The 21593-nt window shown below is 54.1% G+C and overlaps 1 protein-coding gene across 6 annotated transcripts in view; it reads right to left on the reverse strand.

The window, feature by feature from the left end:
* Positions 1–21593, reverse strand: part of LOC114857234 (transcription factor SOX-6-like) — a 57323-nt gene that overhangs the window by 30673 nt on the left and 5057 nt on the right. For 3 of the 6 annotated variants that reach the window (XM_029153533.3, XM_029153537.3, XM_029153534.3), the window contains exons 2-3: positions 4921–5140; positions 3591–3801 (exon numbers count right to left, since the gene is read on the reverse strand). In XM_029153533.3, coding sequence (XP_029009366.1) covers positions 3591–3801; positions 4921–5139 — 430 coding nt within the window. In that variant the 5' untranslated portion in view covers position 5140. Of the gene's footprint in view, positions 1–3590; positions 3802–4920; positions 5141–6167; positions 6338–10445; positions 10567–21593 lie in introns of those variants that run through there. The other 3 variants (XM_029153535.3, XM_029153538.3, XM_029153532.2) reach the window with 3 other exon arrangements.

Here is a 21593-nt window from a genome sequence, read left to right on the forward strand (position 1 = left end):
GGTTAAGGAACATCTCTATTGTTCCAGCAACAGGGTGCGAGGAGCTCGGCCTCTCTGACCTCCCACCATCTGGTCCAGCCATTAAAGCATGACGGGGATCCAGATCTCAATGCAGCCAAACGGATCAGGAGACGGCGGCGAGTCCGAGTCCAAGGCTGCAGCAGTGGTTATTATTATATTAAAGGATGCCAATTGTTTGATAAACGCTTCATCAGATTCAGCTGAAAATGAAGCAGAGGCTTCCTGCGTCTGGGTCCCTTCAGATCCTCTTTCTACAATGACCCAAGGCTGAAACAGGGCTCCTTCCATCCAGTCGCGCCACGCGTGGCAGTAACTGAGCACCAGCTCGTTTGCAAACCAAACATGTGAACGCTACAGTAAATGATACTGGCTCATGCAGGCTGGGGGGATTAGAGGGACGCTGAGCGCTGCTCTGGACACATTAGACGGCCGACCAAGTTGGCGCGCCGGCACCGGGCCGCCGCCAGGCCCGTTAGCGGCCCAAGCGACCCTGGGAGGCACAACAATGCAGATAATGCTAATTCACTCATCCGAACGCAGGCGCTCGATTGCACACTCCACTGGGCTTAATGTCCATCCAACAGAGGCCGGCTTCGGCATCCGCACAATTGCGTCCACTTTGGCTTCCTGGTGCCGAGCGCTAAAGGAGATTAATTCAAATTAACGATTGCCTATGGGTGATGAGAGTCGGGTTACTGTCGCTTGTTTCTTCTCTTCGCCGCTCTCGTATTTTTAGCTCCATAATGACAGAGGATGCAGGAGTGTTTCCATTCAGCCGCGTGTCTGGTGCCCATATTTTTCTCCTGATGTTCCCTCATCCTGGCCTTGAACACTTTATTCAGCAGCCAGTGCTAAGTGCTTTACCAGTATAGAGGAAGCCTTTTGTATGCAGCGAGCCTTTGTATCTAAACCTTCACACCGTGCAGGCACAACTCAACATAAATGTTGTTGAGTTGTCAAGCAAACGTCAAACCTTCACCCTCTTGGCTCGTGTGTTGTGAAAGTCCAGGCAAAAAGGATGTATTTTCAGCAACCAGCTGTGTGGTAATACAGCTGCTGACATGGGCTTCAAGACGTCCTGATAAAGCTCCTAAAAGCAGAGGCGGCAGTTGGCTGCAAAGGGAAAAATCTCCCACACTGCAAAGCGAGGCCATGTCTATTCATTAGGACTGTCACAGGCACTTAGGGTCCGGTGAGCAGGGAGCAGCTAACGACGCGCTGACAGGGGGTGAGAGCGGCGCACAGGCTAACAACGACATCATCCACACTTTAGCTCCGGGCTGCGGGCACGGGGGCCGGACGCGCTGCGCTAAGTGAGCCCTCGGCGGCTAATAGGCTCGCTTCCATTTGATCACGACCCGGGAGAGCTCAGCTGACGGAGCGTTTTCTAACAGGAGGCAGAGGACGGGGCGAGCGCCAGTCGGGTTCCTGCTTTAATGTGTTTGCCATTCGAGTGCCGGTGATGAAAGCTGGTCACATCGTGAATAAAGCTGCATTTAAGTGTCAGCCTGAGCGAACGCTGACGAGACAAAGAGGAAAAGAGGAATAAACGCTGAACAAACATGCAGCGTCTCTTATCAATCAAATCTGAGCGTAAGCCTATTCACCGGTGAGGCCTTGCACTCCCGTGTGCATTACATTCCTCTGGCAGAACACAAAACCTGACAACTTGTGAATTAGGATGCTCTTCCTTTACCAGCATCACAGCGAGGTCTGACAGGTAAACAGGAGGTGGAAGAGGCTCGACCTGAGGCATAAAAGAACAATGTCACAGTGAAGGGGAGGAAGCTGTAATTAAAACACGGAGCACTTCCCAAACTAATTATTGGACGAGAGAATAGAGCGAGGAGGTTTGTTCGGCTTCGACGGGAGCTGTGGCGTCTGAAGGCGCCGCCATCTCCCGATCACCTTGTTCCACTGGCTCCCAATGAGATGCATCAGCGTGAAAGTCGCTTCACAATGAGTCTTCAAGGACCGCATCAATTCACACGCATGTTTACAAAGGCCGGCATTATTCTGGCTAATGCTGCATGATTCACTGAGCCTGGTTATATTGTGCATGGTTATCGTGTTTGTTTTGTCTCACATAAGTGTTTGCAGCCTGATCAATGCCACTTGTTAGTCCTCAGGGACAACAGCTCCAGTAATTAGCAAAGGAGGAGACGCAGTAAACGGAGGCTTTTGTTTCTTCCGCTTATTGTTTTTGCCTCAAGGAGAAGAAAACTGGCCAAGAAGTCCTCTGATGCACCTGTTAAAGCTCGATGAGGACGATCTGACGTCCCTGACCCCAGTAAAAGGCTGACTGCAGGACAAACAGTGAGAGGAGTGATGTGATGGTTTCGATGTATCAACTGTGAAATAAGGAAAAGGTCTGGAAGCGGAGCCGGGCCGAGCCCAAGCAGAACCCCTCACATGTGACGGGCTGAACTACAAAGACACACAAAGATGTCCCACGGCGCTTCCTTCACTCACATCCTCTTTGATTTGACAGGAAGATGTCACAACACACACACACACACACACGCACACAAACACACGCACGCACACACGCACACACATACACGCACGCACGCACACACATACACGCACACACATATACACACACATGTACACGTATGCGCACACACACACACACACGCACTCACACACACGCACTCACACACACGCATGCACACACACACACATGCACTCACACACACACACACACGCACTCACACACGCACACACATACACGCACGCACGCACACACATACACGCACACACATATAGACACACATGTACACGAATGTGCACACACACACGCACACACACATATACACACACACGCACACACACACACACACACACACACACACACGCACTCACACACACGCACGCACACACACACACACACACACGCACTCACACACACGCACGCACACACACACACACACGCACTCACACACACGCACGCACACACACACACACACACACACGCACGCACGCACGCACACACACACACACACACACACGCACTCACACACACGCACGCACACACACACACACACACACGCACTCACACACACGCACGCACACACACACACACACACACGCACTCACACGCACGCACGCACACACACACACACACACACGCACTCACACACACAGCTCCATGCACTGTGGCCCCTCAGGCTGCTCCACGTTACTATATCAATAACAAAGCGAACCCTCCACATGACAGAGATGAGGCCTCGTCTCATAGCATCACAATTACTAAGTGCACGTTAGCGCAGAGGAGCTGCTGGTGCTGGATGTGACGGGCAGGCTGCAGCAGGCTTCCTGTGATGCTGTGATCAGAGCAGAGAAGTGAAACCTGTGTTTTCACTGATTTGATACTGTGATCTAACGACCAGGCATCTGTCAGCTGTAATTTGGGGTTCGCAGGTGGACGGACCCGGCCTCGTGCATCCTGTCGATCAAACGATCTGAGATCTGAGTTGAACCCGTTCCAGCAGCGGTGGCGTCGGGCTGAGATCCCGCCACCGCAGGCCGTTCAGCAGCTGAAGCTACGAGCCCACGTGCGCTCTCACCTTCCTGCTCCGTCTTGGTCAGCTCCACCAGCTTCTTCTGCTTCAGCGTGTCCACCACGTCGGCCAGGCTGCCTTTGCGGCGCTCCGGCGTCCCGAAGGCCAGGCCGATGCCCGGGTCCCCGCGCTCCCTGAAACCCTCGTCGGGCTTGGACGGAGAGGTGGAGTTGGTCCGGTACGAGTAGACGGAGCAGCCTTTGCCGCCCTCATTGTCCTGGGGAGAGAGGACGGTATTAGACCAAACACGCACCGGCACCACACGCGCTCAGACCAGACTCGGGTCCGAGGAGGTACTAGACTGGGTTTGTGAATAAAACCAATATCAAACATTCAGCTCCAGAACCGGGACGGAATCACAACTTTCATGTCCCCACTTTAGTTTAAATCAGGCTGCAGAGCTGAGACGACCCGTTTCCCACTTGTTCTGTTGTTGTGACCTAACAACTGTTGACTCTGCTGAGGCCCATGAGCTTCAAGACGACCCCACAACCGACACTTCAGCACAGGTGCTCCAGCATCAGGGCTATTTCTGAACACTTTCTCCTCCTCTTACAAAGTGGGGAGATCTCCAGGAACTTTAGGAGGCTTATGTTTCAAAGACAAGGGCTTTGGCTGAAGGCGGGATCTTAAGATGCCCTTGAAACGGCTCCAGGAGGAGCCTGTTGAGCGCTTTGTGTCTAAGCGGACGATGCCTCTGTAATGAGGATTAGGAGCCAGCGTGTCACTCTGGAGCGTTCAGGTGTGTGTTTGTTCAGGTCTGTGCTCAACAGCCAGATCGTATTAACGCCGTGAGGTCACGTTGAGTCGTTGCAGCAGACAATGATCGTACAAACTGTCCTTGATCTGGGGCTAAACTGGGATCTGCTCTTTTCCTGTGTGTCGCACTGGAGCCAGAGCCCGAGCGTAAACGCTGAAACGATGCAGACGAGGCCTCGCTCCCAGTCGGGTCACGCACACAGAAATGCAGCTCGACACCGAGCAAACTTTCTCCACAGAACTTTTCCTCCTCCTCTGAGGCTGAAGCCAAGCTCAGCGCATCCAGTGAAACCAGTAAGTAACACATGAAACCAGGATGCGCACACAGGCCTGAAGTCTCTCACATGAAAACGAGCCGGGAAGAGAAGAACCGAGGGGTGTAGCTCCCCGCGGGCCGGGCCTCGCCGGGCCGCCTGCAGCAGCGCCTGCAGCACAGTGTGCACCATCATCCTTATACATGAGGGTCTGCTCAGCCGTGCACCGCTGCCTGTTTATGAGCCCTGAGTGTGTACACTGTGTCCACGCACGCGTCTGAGTTATAGCAACATATCTCATGATAAGCTACGCTCCGTCTCACCAGCGCAGCCGGGCCCAGCTTCTCCCAGTCGGCATCGCCCCGCTTCTCTCTGACCGGCTGCAGCTCCTCGGAGCGGGGCCGCTCGGGCGACGAGGGACTCTGCGTCTCCTTAGGGCCGTCCCGCTCGTCACCGGCCCAGGAGGCAGCGTCCCGATCCAGCGGCTCCGCTTCTTCGGGCGGTGGGTGGAAGGGAGGGGTTGCCTGCATGGAAGACATCATCCTGCGAAGGAGGAGAGCAACAGGTTCACCTTTTGTCCAGGAGAGGAGACAAGGAGAGTAAAGGAGGCAAGGAGAGGAAAGGAGGCAGGGAGAGGAAATGAGCAGAAGAGGAACAAGGGGAGGAGACATGCAGAGGGGAGGAAACAAGGAGAGAAAATTAGACAAGGAGAGCGAACCAGGAGAGGAGATGAGGAGAGGAAGGGAGACAAAGAGGGGACACGAGGAGACGTGAGAAAACGAGGAGAGAAGAGACATGAGGAGAGGAAGCAGGGAGGACATGGTGAAAAATAGAGAGGAAACGCGGCAGAGGAGGGGATAAAGTCGTCTCTGTGGAGCCATCAGCAGAATAAAGCCCTGCTGCAGGTTCAATAATAATAAAGCGTGAGAGATACTGATCACTGACTGTAACTGAACCTTCGCAGCAGCCGCCTTAAAAAACACAGTGTCAGTAAATGCTCAACGTCTGCGTGTGAGATGTGCAGTCAAAGGTCGACAGACATCAATAAGTAAAAATCCTATACAAACATGTTTTATTCATATTCATCCACAGGTTGTTGGATGAGGGGAGAAGCGCTGAGGGTCATCACTGAGACTCGAAGCTGATAACTGAAACTCACTGAGCCGTGAATGGCGCAGCGTCCTCACAACGTGCAGGTTTTTTAACCTCAGGACTCGTGTCCCGGGGCCTTTAACGTCCTTCTACTGCGCCTCCCACAACCTAAACTGACTGAACAGCTGACGGCACTTATAGCTCAACACTTTTGTTTTGAATGTGGGATTATGAGGCCCCACAACCAACAAAGCCTGAATCACTAATCCATGGTCGCCACCAGCAATCAGACCCGGATGGCAGTGGGAGCGCTGGGAGCAGAGGAAGTACTGGGAGCAGTGGGAGCGCTGGGAGCAGTGGGAGCAGTGGGAGCACTGGGAGCAGTGGGAGCGCTGGGAGCAGGCTGGGAGCAGACTGGGAGCACTGGGAGTAGTGGGAGCACTGGGAGCAGTGGGAGCACAGGGAGTAGAGAACGTACTGGGAGCAGTGGGAGCAGGCTGGCGTCTCATATGACTTGGAATGGGAACCAGCTCGCTGGTACTGACACACTTCACAGCCACGAAGCAGGAAACAGTAGAATCATTACTGCTGTTTAGACAACGACGTTCCGCTCACTGTCCGACAGCGGCTTTGGAGCTGATGCAGGTTCTGAGGATCAGAATCAACAGTAATGATTTCTGTTGTTTCTCATAAATATTGAAATGTGTCTTTTATTGTGTTGAAGTGAGACAACAGAAGCAGGAACGATGAAGGAAATCAAGCGCTGCTTTTACTTAATGTGTGAGAAACGAGAAGCGTTCTGCAGACGTGACTCCACTCACGATGTCGGAGCCTCTGCTGAGACGGAGGAAGAAATTGAGTGATTTGCAGCAGAACGAGCAGCTTTCTCCCAACGAGACCAACAAAAGAATGAGTCTGGCCTCACGGAGACGCTCTCAGGAAGCAGTAACGTGACCATAATGTTACACTCATAGTGGAAAATGAATTCATTTCTCACATGTCGCCTTGAGGCCTTTTTATATTGTCAGACATTTACCAAAATATCAAGTTTTTCCCTGAAAGTTGAGACGGTTCTTGGAAAGCGGTGCCGCTCAGATGTGCTGATAAGCAACAGCGGCTGTGGAGCGGATCCTTCGTGCTCGTGTTTGTATGAGTGGACGCAGCCTCCGTCTGCAGACACGCTCCACAGACACACGACAGGCACCAAACCAGAAACTGGGACTTTGTCAGAGAGCGACGCTCGGATCGGCCTGAACCTGGCGACTCGGCACAAACAATGCGTCATTGTGGAGCGTGGACGGAGAGGGACCTGTGACAGATGAGTGGGAGAGAGAGGCCCCTCTTAGAAAAACACCGCACAAAGCGCCATTCACCGCCGCTCCCTTCTGCCACTTGTGGAGTGGAGCCGAGCGCCGACGAAGGCGACTCCCCCGATTGGCTGTAAAACCCGCTGCCTCAGCTGGACTCAAGGCAGTGGGAAAGAGCCCCGACACAGAGTCCGAGTGAGGGACGGCGGCAGTGAGCGGCTCCAGCAGGAGGGTTCACGCTGCTCAGTGAACTGGACCACAAACACCTGGGCTCCGCTGGCGTCACAGCAGGAACACATCAGCTCCTCTGTAGAAGCAGGAGGACACGGGTCCGAAGCCTCAGAGCCAACAGCTGCACACATGTAGTTACCGTTGCTGAAAAGAGGCCGCGCTCAGTTCTGGAGAAATAAAAGAACAACTGATTCAGAGTGAGACGGGTCCGGGTCCAGATCCTGCGTCTGTCTGGACCCTCATTAGATCATGAAGTGCTGCTAACTGAGGGCAATGTCAGCGGTCGGAGACAGAATGTGACTCACACACACACACACGCACGCACACACGCAAACACACATACACGCACACACGCACTCACACACACTCACACGCAGCCAGTAAAGCAGCTGTCCCTCTGAGCGTTGGCATCCGAGGCCTGAGCTCAGGAACCAGCAGCAGGTTGGTCGCATGCGACTGCGTGTTCGCTGACCTTCTCATGACTCGAGGGAAACAATGGAGGGAGGTGAGCTGAAGGCGGATGCTGTGTGGAGAGCGGAGGCGGAGCAGAGCGAGCATCACTCAACTGTCACCACTAAATCCTTTTACCGTTCGCAGGTAAACACCAGCCATTGTACAAGCATCACAGTGTTACACACACAGGCTCCATGTATTCACCCCTTCATACAATATTTACAGCCCCGGAGGGGAGGGGCACTGAGCCGCGGAGCGAACGAAGCCCATCAGCACGATCAGCTGACGCGTTGGGTCCTCAGCATTAAAGCAGAGCCTTCACACGTCGACATGAACCCGTCAGTCACCGGCACGAGACCCGTTCTGCCTTCAATCAGGAAAGTCAAAGGAACTGTTCTACATCCAATATCAACATTTTAAGTGTTAAACATACATTTATGAAATCAAATCTTTCATATTATTGCCTCACATTATTCTGGTCCAAAAAGCTGCAGTGATTCTAAAGTAGATAATGATGTAATTGAATACAGAGTCATAAACATCACTTATTTATTCTAGGCTCTCAACATTAAATCCTTGTAGCGTGGGTGAAACGTTGGAGCACGTTCTCTTCATCCAGTCCACGCAGAACGTTTAATGTCAACTAAATGGACCAACGCTGCATTCAAGGCGTAGCTCCCTCATCAGGTGGACACCTGGTCCCGCTGATGGAAAGTCTCAATCAAAGCCAATGATGGAACACGGGCAGAACCATGAATGTGGCGTTTGTGGCGTTGGCGTAAACACTCTCTGGACCCTGATGATGCCAGACCCAAACCGCAGACCCCCCGAGTCCAGAAGTGGCCCTATTGACCCACACCCTCCCTTGTGTTTGTTATTTTTCCTGGCATGTGAACACACCCCTAGCGAACACAAATACAGTACACATACATTTATCTACTTCATGGCAGCGATGCAGAATAAACCGCTGTAGAAACCATTGAAGACCAGTGTCAACACTCGGGACTCAATGGTTCTGTTTGTCTGCGACGTCCCGCCCAGGTTCGTTAGAAACCAGGTCAGCGCGAACATTTTGTCTCTTAATCCTTAAAGTAGACGAGATTGTCCAGGTCGGTATCCCGTCATATAAACACACCAATTCTTCCTCCGCAACCGAAGATGTGGACCAGCACTTAAGAGGAACAAACACGTTGAGCAGCATGAACATTTTCCTACATTTAAACAAGATTAAACTGAAATCCCCCGGCTCAGACTGCAATTAATACCCCCGGGCCTCTCCCAAGCAGCAAATGCTCCCATGCTTTGATAAATTTGATAAACAAATCAGCAAAAGCTCCTTTCAGCTTCCATCTTGTCTGTGGGAGATTTAGAAACTGTAATTTGTGCTTTTTTTCATAGCCTTAATTATTGCAGCTCTCTCTACGCAGGAATCCTTCTGATGAACGGCTGCAGTGACAGAGAGACTTCCTCCCCAATATATAATGACTTACACGTAACTGGAAATCAGTTGACTAAGACGTAGCACAACGAGAGTAAAAGAGGACCAGAGGTCGAGCCCTGAGGAACCTCTGGAACCAGCTAAGGCTACAAACAAACAGCAGCCAATGTTCAGCGTTAAACGAACCTGTGCCTGAACATTGGTCCAAACATGCATCAGTTCAGAGGCAAAAACAAGCACAAAACACACCAACGAACGAGCGAGGGAGGGACGATGCGTTCAGGGAACGGTGCTGGCTGTGGTCAGAGGCCTCGCGCCTTCGCTCTGGTCCCAGTCATCTGTTCGCAGCCATGTCTCCTGCTCAGACTTTTACTTCCTCCCGCGCTCTCTGCTTTTCCTGATCTTCACGTCTCTGTTTAGCTTTAATCCATCTGTTCTGTCACCTCCTCTGGCCTGTTTCAGATTAAAGCGCTACAGCTTGACACTCCACAGACACCTCCACGTAGGTAAGACTCTGTTTATCTGCAGGAGCTGATGCAGCACAAAACTGCCACCGGCCTCAAATCAATCCTCTCTGTTCTCAGCTGCCTTTGGCATCGTAGTAAAACAAAATCACAAATAAGCTGCTCACACGCTCTGAGCCACGTTCTGCTTTGACCTGACACACAAACATATCTTTAGAATAGGAAACAAGGAGGAGGATGAAGGAGACGAAAATCAACCGATGAACAGATTTTGTTTTTTGTTTTGGCCATAAAGAAGAACAGAAGAAAGTCGTGATGGAAAACCAGCGAGAAGCCAGCTGCTCTGACTGAATGTGCCCTGAGGCAGAAAAAGGAGCTTTACTGAGTCACCGGAGGACGAGCACGGTCACACATCCAAGTTTGATGCTGTTACTGTTAATTCATGACTTTTGTCCATCTTCATTTCACACAAACAGAAATGGATGGTGTGATGAAGGTGAGACAGCAGGAAGCAACAGCATCAGGACCCATTCACACACTGTATCGTGTCACACATTCAAAATGTAATTAATTCCCCTAAAAGACGTTTAAATCTCACAAATAACACGTTTTCATAATTGAAAAGCAAAATCACAGCAGAATGAGACAAAGACGCGTCCGCGGAGCCGTAGCGTCTGCCACCGTCAAACAGGTGGCTTTTAAAGCGCCCAGGAGGCGAGAAAGCCTGCTGATCCCAGATTAGGATTGACAAGTCGTCCCACTAAATGCCCCTTCCTGCTCCCAGCGGCCTCACACGCTCACAATCAGCTCTGTTCCTCGTGTGTGACAGAGCGGCGGAGGCTTTGTTTCTGTGCATTATTCACCTCATGCAGCGCGTTGCTCTTTAATTATTGACCGGCGTGAACGTCTGACGGCCACAGATGCGCAGGACGCAGCGCTTCTGGAGGCTCCCGGACCGAGATGGAACCAGGATGAGGAGCAGACGCCGCCGCGCTGCAGACTAAGCTCTGCTCGCGCAGCGCGGCTGCTCTGAGGTCAGCGGCCGATCACGCTGCAGCGACAGGTGAAGCTGCGCTTTATGTTGCGTTTTCAGCCTGCGGATCCTGTGGAGCGCTGTTAATCTGGACAATCAGGGCAAAGACTGGGATCAGACTGAGCGAAGCCGTGCACTTCTCCATGACTAACATGCAGGATGGAAACACTGGCGCGGGTGCAACAGGCAATAAACCTTTGGATTTCAATATATTTCACTTTTTCTCCTGTTTCGCAATGAAAACAACACAGAAGCGTTTAAAACAGCAGCGCGTCCGTTATGCAGATGGTCAATAAAAGCTTTTACTATTGTTTTCCTTAAGGCTGATGTTGTAATGAGGAAAGATGCTTAAGCAACATCGCACATGTTTTCAATGAGCAGCAAAAGAAGATGGAAAATGAAACGACAGATAAACTGATCCTGGAGCTGCAGCAGTGAGCAGGTCCTGTACGTTACTGGACTTACTGGGACCCAGCTGCTCTGCTTCCTGTCAGATTTACTATCATGTGGACAAACCGCTCATGAAATGTTTCACTTACTGGAAGGGAGTGTTTCTAATAAAGCTCTTTCTTTTATTTTGATTTCTTCTCACTCTGATCGCCCGCTCTCTCTCTCTCTCTCTCTCTCTCTCTCCCGTCTCGACCATGCAGCACCAGACTCACACTCACTGTAAATCACAGTTAGGAGCTCCGTTGGATGTGACTGATTTATTAGGATCAAGACTTTGCTGCTGAGCCTTTCAGCCGTAGATCAGCTGACTGGACGACCTCATACATAGAGAACTGTTTACATAGAGGCTCATGCATTCATAATAGAAAAAAGGTTGTAGGTGAATGAATGAATCAGGGTGATTTTAAATCTGATCTGTACATTTTAATGCACATTTTTTGTTTTGTAAATAACCTGCAGCATCAGGAAGTCTCAGTGTTGGACCATCATCCAAGCGTTTCGCTCCATCTTAAGTGTCGCTGGCTCATATAACAGTGTTGTTTCCCTTGTAAATCACAGCGTTTATCAGCTGGCGCGTCACCTGTAGACACAGCAGCCAGATAAGGTGGAGGAGCCATAAATTCAACCTGCTGTTCCTGTTGTGTTGTGCTCCACCTGGGCCCGCGTCCAAAACCACTGGCTTCTGCACGTCCCGACACTGAACGGGCCGGATCGCTGCACCTCCAGGGAACTGGAGCAATAGCTGTGGATTAGTGTCAGCTTGAACAGGTGAGCTGCGACGTGTTCAGGCCCATTAGAGCGGATCCTATTGTTACGAACAGAGCAGGTTTTGCAGACACACACAGAGATGGAGCCTTGGCTCGGTCACGCTGCTCCTAATCCAGACACTGATCTGGCTGAAGGGCTCGTTAAGTCTAATGACGCCGCATGCATGCTGTCAGAACCTTTCCCAGATGAGCCTTGCACCTACTGCGCCACGATAGCGAATATAAATACGAAGCCACTGAATGTTAGCGCCTGGAAGCCTGTTTTACTGCACAGATGTGAAGGTGCACGTTTAAAGACTGACAGCGTCCAGAGGAGTTGGTGTGAACACACTCTGACTGCTTCTGACTGATTGCTGGTGACAGAGAACAAAGGAGGAGATTAAGGGATTGAGTGTGTGACCACGGGCCTCTACCGATTACAGACAAACAGGAAGCCACGTCGCTGGGCGGCCCGTCCCGTTCAGTGGGTCAGAACCAGCACTGACACAGTGAGCGCTCCAGGAGTTAGTCAGTGACCGTTAGGCTCAGCGGTCCGGCCTCTTTATCAGCACAGCCTGTGATCGCTCTTGTTTGAGTCTGAAGTTAAGCAGGAGCGATGTCGTCCCTTGGCTCTCGCTACAATGGGCCTCATTGGATTACGACGCAGCCACTTTGTTAAAAGCTGCCGCAAATCTAATCAAGAAAGAGACTTCAATTATGGCTGCATGTACTTAAACGATCAGATGAGTAGAGGTGGAGGCGGAGGAACGCCATCAGCAGCCATTAAAGCCCGTTGATTCCAGCTGACGCAGCGTTTCTGCTCTAATGAGGCCGCTGCGATTACAGCGTTCACAAACAGGAAGCTGCCACCAGGCTGTGAGCGCTGCAGCACAGGCGCCGCTTTGTGCCGTGACCTTCCAGCGCTGTGAAGTGGAGCGCTGAGGGACGGGGAACAGCTGTGCAGGTTCATCCATTCATCCTTTGCCTGTGACCAAGGGAGGACGGTGAAGAAGAGCATTGTTTGGACTGAATGATCCCTCAGATCCTGTGATGTGGAGACCAGGTGGCATCTTCAGAGCGCAACAGCTGAGCCTGACCCTGACCTCTGACCTCCGTGATCCATGACAGTTAAAACAGGAAGCAATTACCCTGAGAGGCAGCGGGTCCATCGGCGTGTTCCACAAGAACCCGAGCAGCTCACAGCTGTGAGGCTGAGAGAGGAGGGCGAAGACGAACAGAACCACCGGAGCAGCAAGAGGGAACGAAAGGGAACCCGTCCACACACGAGTAGAAATCCAAGCAGTTGTTGTTTCATTGAAAGACGAACAAATTACTGGACGTCTCATTCAGACGTTAGGAATAATCTCCGGAGAACAAAGTGCTCCGTTTGGTTCTCTACTCGTTCCAGCGCCGCAGGAAACAGTTACTCTCACTTGTCTTGAACATTTTCCCTCTTCTCCTCCAGCTCGACTCTTGCCAGTTCCCTGTGTACTACACTTGGCTCGGCTGCAGGAGTCCAGAGGCTGGTGGAGCTCCTCCAGGAGGCTAACGCTGCAGCAGAAGCTCGGGGTCAAAGGTCGCCTCCGTAGGACGGCGCCTCATGGACCCAGGTGAAGCTGTGGAGCTGAAAACAAGCCAAGGCCCCTGTCTTTGAACCCGCGGGCAGATGGGACCTCCTCCCTCACCTCCTCCAGCCTGTGCATTACCTCATCAGAGGAGGATCTGCGTGAAGCCGCAGTGGTCACACAACAGACAAAAGCGCTCATCTCCAGGAAGCCGCTGCCGCTGCCTGCGGTTTGCAGAGAGGAGGAGACAGGGGAAAAAGTGAGTCAGCCCACGGCTGCTTTCTTCTCTTTGCCGACTTAGGGATAAACGGAGGGATAAAGCGCAGGGGGAGATAATATTTAGAGCAGGCCTCATTTCAAGGGCAATAGAAGAGAGAAAGTGGGTAGAGCCTGGGTGGTTTGGGACGCGGCCACGAGGAGCCATCTATACGGCTTCTGGCTCTGGGCCTCGCGCCGTGGATTTATGTTGGTGGGGAAGAACCGCTGCTGGCCCGGTCCCGGCCCAGGCAGCGCCACGAGCCTCTTCAAAGCAAACCAGATGGGGCTGAGACGATGGGATTGTCGATGAGGCATGAGTGTGCAAAACATGGATACACACCCGTCCTGACAAACAACCACACTCACAGCGCACGCGTGTGTGAGCTGGCCACCAGCGGAACCGCCGGCTGCTTCCCACCGTTAAGCGGGTTCCTGACCCGCGAGGCCAGAGTGAGCGGTTCCCACGTGTGGACAAATCAGATCAATGTACAGAAAGTCCCGTCTCCGCAGGACGTAACGGCTCACGGTCAGCGTGAGGTGAAGTACAGAGGAACCGCCAAATCTTGTTAGATGGCGCCCATTAGCAGAGCTGAGGTTCCATCCAAACCCGAGAGCAAAGCAGCAACCGCAGCAGCTTCATTAGGCCATTAGCTCGTTAGCTCACCGCAAATCAGCCCGACGTCGGCCTGCTGCTACAAACCAACAACACACACGCACCAGGAGGCGCTTCAACGTGTGTGACAGCGTCAGGTCTGATGAGCCGTCGTCTACGTTTCCTGCCGCATTGAGCATCTGTCACAACAGGATCCAAACCTCGTTAGAGGCTCCACTCCACATCTTAGGGTTAGTAATTAGGTTTGAGAATCAGCTGCATGATAAAAGGAACAATAACGAGATTTCAATTTCCAGATGAACTGATGAGATCAGGTGAGCGTGGTGGAATCACAACTGAATGAGCTCCGGGTTCCAGAGCGCTGATCAATGGCCCCAATCACCAGCTAAACCCACATCAAGCCTCAGACTGTAACCTGCAGAGCTCGTCAGTGTCCAGCGTGGTGCTGAGGACCCAACGGGCCGCTTGTTGACCCGGCTGTGACCCGGCTCGCGGCCACAACAGGCTCTTAAACGTGAGGATTAGCCAGATGGACGATCTAAAGGCTCCCATCTGTACATGTCAGCTCCCACCTCTGCTGCAGCCACGGCCAGCTACTGTTACCTACAGCGTGTGACCCCAGATAGGCGTGTCAAAAGGCGTACTGTAGGTCCGGGCGCTGAAAGCTTCCTGGACCGACGCTTGTGTAAGTCTGTAAAAAGAGCCTTTCTGCAGCGAGTCAAAGCCGCCATTGAGGCTGCGCCGGCAGGACGTGAGCAGAGGAGGCCTGTGTTTGCCCTGAAACCAATCAAGCGACCTGTATGTGGAGGCAGACGCAGCACCAGAACCAGGAGAAGCTGCACGTCGGTGTCTGAGGCTTCCGGCCTACACGCGCTGCCACTAGTGGATGCTCTGACACTTCATGAATGTAGAAGCAATGGGGCGGGTCTGAAACGAGCGGCTTGTCTGAAGCTCGTCTAAAACCCGTCTGCAGCTCGTCTGCAGCTCGACTGCAGCTCGACTGCAGCTCGTCTGCAGCTCGACTGTAGCTCGTCTGCAGCTCGACTGCAGCTCGACTGCAGCTCGTCTGCAGCTCGACTGCAGCTCGTCTGCAGCTCGACTGCAGCTCGACTGCAGCTCGTCTGCAGCTCATCTGCAGCTCGACTGCAGCTCGTCTAAAGCTCGTCTAAAGCTCGTCTGCAGCTCGACTGCAGCTCGTCTGCAGCTCGACTGCAGCTCGACTGCAGCTCGTCTAAAACCCGTCTGCAGCTCATCTGCAGCTCGTCTGCAGCTCGACTGCAGCTCGTCTGCAGCTCGACTGCAGCTCGACTGCAGCTCGTCTGCAGCTCGACTGCAGCTCGACTGCAGCTCGTCTGCAGCTCGACTGCAGCTCGTCTGCAGCTCGACCGCAGCTCGACCGCAGCTCGACCGCAGCTCGACCGCAGCTCGACCGCAGCTCGTCTTCAGCTCGTCTGCAGCTCGTCTGCAGCTCGTCTGCAGCTCGACTGCAGCTCGTCTGCAGCTCGTCTGCAGCTCGACTGCAGCTCGTCTAAAGCTCGTCTAAAGCTCGTCTGCAGCTCGACTGCAGCTCGTCTGCAGCTCGTCTGCAGCTCGACTGCAGCTCGACTGCAGCTCGTCTGCAGCTCGTCTGCAGCTCGACTGCAGCTCGTCTGCAGCTCGTCTGCAGCTCGACTGCAGCTCGTCTGCAGCTCGTCTGCAGCTCGTCTAAAGCTCGTCTAAAGCTCGTCTGCAGCTCGACTGCAGCTCGTCTAAAGCTCGTCTAAAACTCGTCTAAAGCGCGACTGCAACTTCACTGCAGCTTTCGCCAAAAATCAGGAGATATTTTAATTGCCGTTGACCAGATTCTTCAGGTCCAGCCAACACGCTGAGGTTTGACACAGCTCCCCCTCGGCCCACCTGGGGCAGAGACGAACAGAGTGGGGCCTGTGTGGAGGATCCAACAGAGGATCAGTGTGTGTGAGCCACGCGGCGCCTAACGATCCGTCAGCAGCAAGCGTCCGCCGAGCTCTGAAGTCAGAGAAATCGACCACAGTTCTAATGCAGTTAGTGATGCTGCTCCCTCAGCCTCCTCTGACCCGAGTCCTGACCTGGGCCCTGACCTGGGGTCCGACCCGGGCTCTGATCAGGGGTCACACACTCACGCCGTCCTCGACTAAAGCAGGGGTCAGGATCAAAGACGTCCCGTCGGCAGCAGACCTTTGAAGGCGCTACGTTCATGGCCGGTTCTGGGACCTCATGCTTCATGTGTGTCCAAACACGGCACCGCTCGGACTAAACAAACAGGCCTTTGATTTCACAATTTGAGGCTAATTGAGAACAATGAAGAAAGAAGCAAATACTGGGCATGTGTGATGTTTTATTCATGCGTATAATTAAGCAAATGATTCACTCTTGGATGTGTTTTTCTCTCAGGGCACAATTAAGGGCAATTCTGAGCAGAAGAACCCAAAGAAGTTCTGGTCATAATAATAATGATAAGAAATAAAACGCTGCTCCCTGCAACACATCCAGGCTCCTGTTCCTGCAGAATGTGTGGTGCTGGAATTCCGAGCGGCGCTCAGGCTCTGAGGCTCTGACCCGTCTCAACACGCTCCAGATGTCTGCACAACCAGTTATTCCGTTTCCTCTCCTTCTTTCTAGCCGGCGTCTTCCTGCCACTCATCTGCAGATGGCAGCTCTGACACCTGGAGGATGCTGGGTAACCAGAGAGACAGCTGGAGATCTGCACAGAGCAGCACCTGCACGTCTGCATCAGACGTCAGTGGACCCGGGCACAGGAGGGTCCGGTGATGCCAGGAGCCGAGGGGCCGAGGGGCCGAGGGGCCATGCTTCATGTGAGGCCGGACCCAAAGGCTGCACACACTGACGTCACCGCCTCCGACCCGAGAGCAGGACGGGGAGAAGCTGGAGTCCCGCTGCGCCAGCGTCCAGCTGCAGCTGTCAGAGCCCCTTGTGCAGACGTGGACGTGTGGAGTTAGAACAATGAGCCTCAGTGAGACAGAAGCTCCCTCAATGGGCCCGGCGCCGCGGGAGGCTCGGTGCTGCCACTTCCACGGCTGCGCCAGAGGGAAGCTGCTTCTACGGCCGCTCGGACCAGAACGAGGCCCAGCCGAGCGTCCGGCGCCGCTGACCACGTCACGCGCTTGCTTCTCTCCTTACCACGACTCAGCTATTTTACTGGATTACAGACGGTTCTGCCCAAAGCAGCTGGTCAGTAACCAGGACTATGAGCTTGGCCCGGTTGTCACCTCCGGATACTGTTGCCTGGAATTGTCCTCTCCCACTGAAGAGTGACGCTGGAAACGCTCGTTCCAAAACAAACCAGTTTGCACACGTTGGTGTCTGTAGGCAAAGTGTTTTACAGCTCAGTGCAGAAACGCAGCAGCTCAAAATATCATTAAGGCCAGAAACAGTGGAAGAGGCTCGGAGCTGCAGGACGCCGGTGCCTCGCCGGAGCTCAGACTCGGCTCAGGTTCACGGCTGCTGGTTAATAAAGCGCGTGGGTGGCCGACTCAGCGACTAATGACTGAAGGAGGGAAGGGGATGTTTACACGAGTCAAAAGCTTTGTGTTGCCTTCACAAAGACCTAGGTGAACATTACTGAGGCTTAAGTGACAACACGCATTCTCCTCAACGCTGCTGTTAACATGAAAAATTGCAGGGGGGGTTCGAGCAAGCACATACATCTGAACCTCGCCCCTCTTCTTCTACCCTCAGGAGATTTCATGGCACTGGCCACTGTCCCACTCCTTCAAGACAAAGCCTGCGCCGTGTGCAAACAGCGCCTTGGAAGGGCTGTAAAAACAAGAGGTGAATGTCAAAGGCAGCGCTGAATGGGAGCGCTCCTTCTTTTGTCAGGACGGGAGGTTTGCACAAACACATCGCTGCACGGCCCGAAGAAAGGAGGCCCTGTGAGCGGAGACAGCCTCTGCATGAAAAGGCAGCCGCCGTGAGAAGCAGCGCGGCCGCCGTGAGACGACCATGAGACACGCACGAAATACCTGAAAGATGTACCTGAAAATGATACTAGACGTATGACGATGCTTCCTCCGTCCCAGCCTGGAGTCACAGCCCAAACAAGGCTTTAACTGTCAGGGGCAATTAATGAGCGCGACCTCGGCTCCCTCTAATTTACAAGGCCAGCGCCAGCCTGTAATTAATTGCTGCGTGCATAAATGTAAATGAGTCCACTGGGGAAGGAGGCAGGAAAAAGCCGCCATCAGGCCAATACTCCAGCAGGGAGCAATCTGCGAGAGAGGGAAATGATTTAGAGGCGGCTCACAAATCTGCCGCTCGCTGGGACACGGAGAGGCCGAGGGTGAGGAGGAGCGGCCGAGGGTGAGGAGAGGAGGAGCGGGCGAGGGTGAGGAGAGGAGGAGAGGCCGAGGGTGAGGAGGAGCGGCAGAGGATGAGGAGGAGAGGATGGGAGGAGAGGCCGAGGGTGAGGAGGAGAGGATGGGGGGAGAGGCCGAGGGTGAGGAGGAGAGGATGGGGGGAGAGGCCGAGGGTGAGGAGGAGAGGATGGGGGGAGAGGCCGAGGGTGAGGAGGAGCGGCCGAGGGTGAGGAGGAGCGGCCGAGGGTGAGGAGAGGAGGAGAGGCCGAGAGTGAGGAGGAGCGGCCGAGGGTGAGGAGAGGAGGAGAGGCCGAGGGTGAGGAGGAGAGGATGGGGGGGAGAGGACGAGGGTGAGGAGGAGAGGCCGAGGGTGAGGAGGAGCGGCCGAGGGTGAGGAGAGGAGGAGCGGGCGAGGGTGAGGAGAGGAGGAGAGGCCGAGGGTGAGGAGGAGCGGCAGAGGATGAGGAGGAGAGGATGGGAGGAGAGGGCCGAGGGTGAGGAGGAGAGGGATGGGGGGAGAGGTCCGAGGTGAGGAGGAGAGGATGGGGGGAGAGGCCGAGGGTGAGGAGGAGAGGATGGGGGGAGAGGCCGAGGGTGAGGAGGAGCGGCCGAGGGTGAGGAGGAGCGGCCGAGGGTGAGGAGAGGAGGAGAGGCCGAGAGTGAGGAGGAGCGGCCGAGGGTGGAGGAGAGGAGGAGAGGCCGAGGGTGAGGAGGAGAGGATGGGGGGAGAGGACGAGGGTGAGGAGGAGAGGCCGAGGGTGAGGAGGAGCGGCCGAGGGTGAGGAGAGGAGGAGAGGCCGAGGGTGAGGAGGAGCGGCCGAGGGTGAGGAGAGGAGGAGAGGCCGAGGGTGAGGAGGAGAGGATGGGGGGAGAGGACGAGGGTGAGGAGGAGAGGATGGGGGGAGAGGCCAGACGGGCTGAGGAGGAGCGGTCCGAGGGTGAGGAGGAGCGGCCGAGGAGGTGAGGAAGGACCGCGGCCGAGGGTGAGGAGAAGGAGGAGGATGGCCGAGCGTGGCTGGAGGAGCGGCAGAGGATGAGGAGGAAGAGGATTGGGAGGATAAGGTCCTGAGGGTGAGGACGGAGAGGAATGGGGAGAGGAGGCCGAGGGTGAGGAGGAGAGGATGGGGGGAGAGGCCGAGGGTGAGGAGGAGCGGCCGAGGGTGAGGAGGAGCAGCCGAGGGTGAGGAGGAGAGGATGGGAGGAGAGGCCGAGGGTGAGGAGAGGAGGAGAGGCCGAGGGTGAGGAGGAGCAGCCGAGGGTGAGGAGAGGAGGAGAGGCCGAGGGTGAGGAGGAGCGGCCGAGGGGAGGAGAGGGAGGACGCGGCCGAGGGTGAGGAGGAGAGGATGGGGGGAGAGGACGAGGGTGAGGAGGAGAGGCCGAGGGTGAGGAGGAGCGGCCGAGGGTGAGGAGGAGCGGCCGAGGGTGAGGAGAGGAGGAGAGGCCGAGGGTGAGGAGGAGAGGATGGGGGGAGAGGACGAGGGTGAGGAGGAGAGGCCGAGGGTGAGGAGAGGAGGAGAGGCCGAGGGTGAGGAGGAGAGGATGGGGGGAGAGGAGCAGCTACCACGAATCTGAGATGTCTGGTTTTGATTTCGTCCCTGAAGTTTCTCTGATTTTGCAGAATTATTGAAGTTTTATTTTGTGGAAACATTCATTTAAAGCTGGTGTTTTCTCTCTTTTTCCCCAGAGTTTTTACTTTTTATGATGCTGCTCTTGTTTGTTTTAATGACACAAACACTTTTTAATCTGACTAAATCCCATAAAATGTTCTGGATCATCAAGTTTTAAGACACAAGTAACTGATCGACCTTTAAACACCATCACTGCTTCAGACCCAACACACACACACACACACACACACACATAGACACACAGACACAGACACACACACACACATACACACACACACACACACACACACACACACACATAGACACACAGACACAGACACACACACACATACATAGACAGACGCACACACACACACACACACACACACAGACACACACACACACACACACACACACACACACACACACACACACACACACACACACACACACACACACACACACCCTGGGAACCTCAGGACACAGGGGCTGAACCTCAAGTGTGCGTCTGTCCATCAAAGCCGTTCTATTCTGAGCTGCTGCTTCACTCTCTCGCTCTCCGTTTCTCTGCAACATTCGCCAACTGTCTCGTGATGACAACAAATCGATTAAAGGCTCCTTTACGGCCAGGAAACCATGGCGACGCCCTGCGTAGACAAGCGGACGGGGCCCGACTGGATCCGGGCTTGTGCCGGCGGGCAGGACCGCCGCTGCACCACCACGGGCCGCGCCATCACTCCACAGCACTGGAGACGACAACGCTGGAGAAGCAACACAACCGTGAGCTCAGGAGCGGCGTCTGAGGCGGCGCAGACACCAGGATGAGCCACTGGTGCTGTTTGCAGACAGAGCAAACAGCGGGGTGTGTTTGCTCTGACCTGCAGGCAGCGCCGCAGGGGTGGGGCTTATGTCACGGCACCTCAGGGACTGATCCCGCCTGTCAGTCACACAAAGCACAAGTAAACGCATCTTCTAACAATTCTGCTCAATTGTCAAAACTTTCCGGCACCGATGCAGTGTTTGATATCGGACCCCACCCAGCTGGCTCGAAGCAGGAGAAACAAACCAGGAGATGTTTGCCGATGACACGCACTTTCCTATGTTGACTCTATGTATTGTGTTGAGTGCACGACAGGTTGTTATTGAAGCTGAGAGTCGTTCAAGGGCATCGGGTTCAAATGTTGTTACTACGGAGGATGAGACCATTTAACGTCTTCCATTTTAACAAAGGATGCGACTGAAACCAGTGGATCGTCATCTGTGGCAAACAAACCGGGCCCAGAACGAGCACGCCGCCGCTACCGGACCGGACCGGACCGGACCGGACTGGACCGGACCGGACCAGATGCCGTGACTTCACCGAGGAGACGACCACATCGGGTCCAGCTGGTTCTGGAGCGGTTTG

This window comes from Betta splendens, chromosome 6, assembly GCF_900634795.4.
Source record: "Betta splendens chromosome 6, fBetSpl5.4, whole genome shotgun sequence".
Classification (NCBI taxonomy): domain Eukaryota; kingdom Metazoa; phylum Chordata; class Actinopteri; order Anabantiformes; family Osphronemidae; genus Betta; species Betta splendens.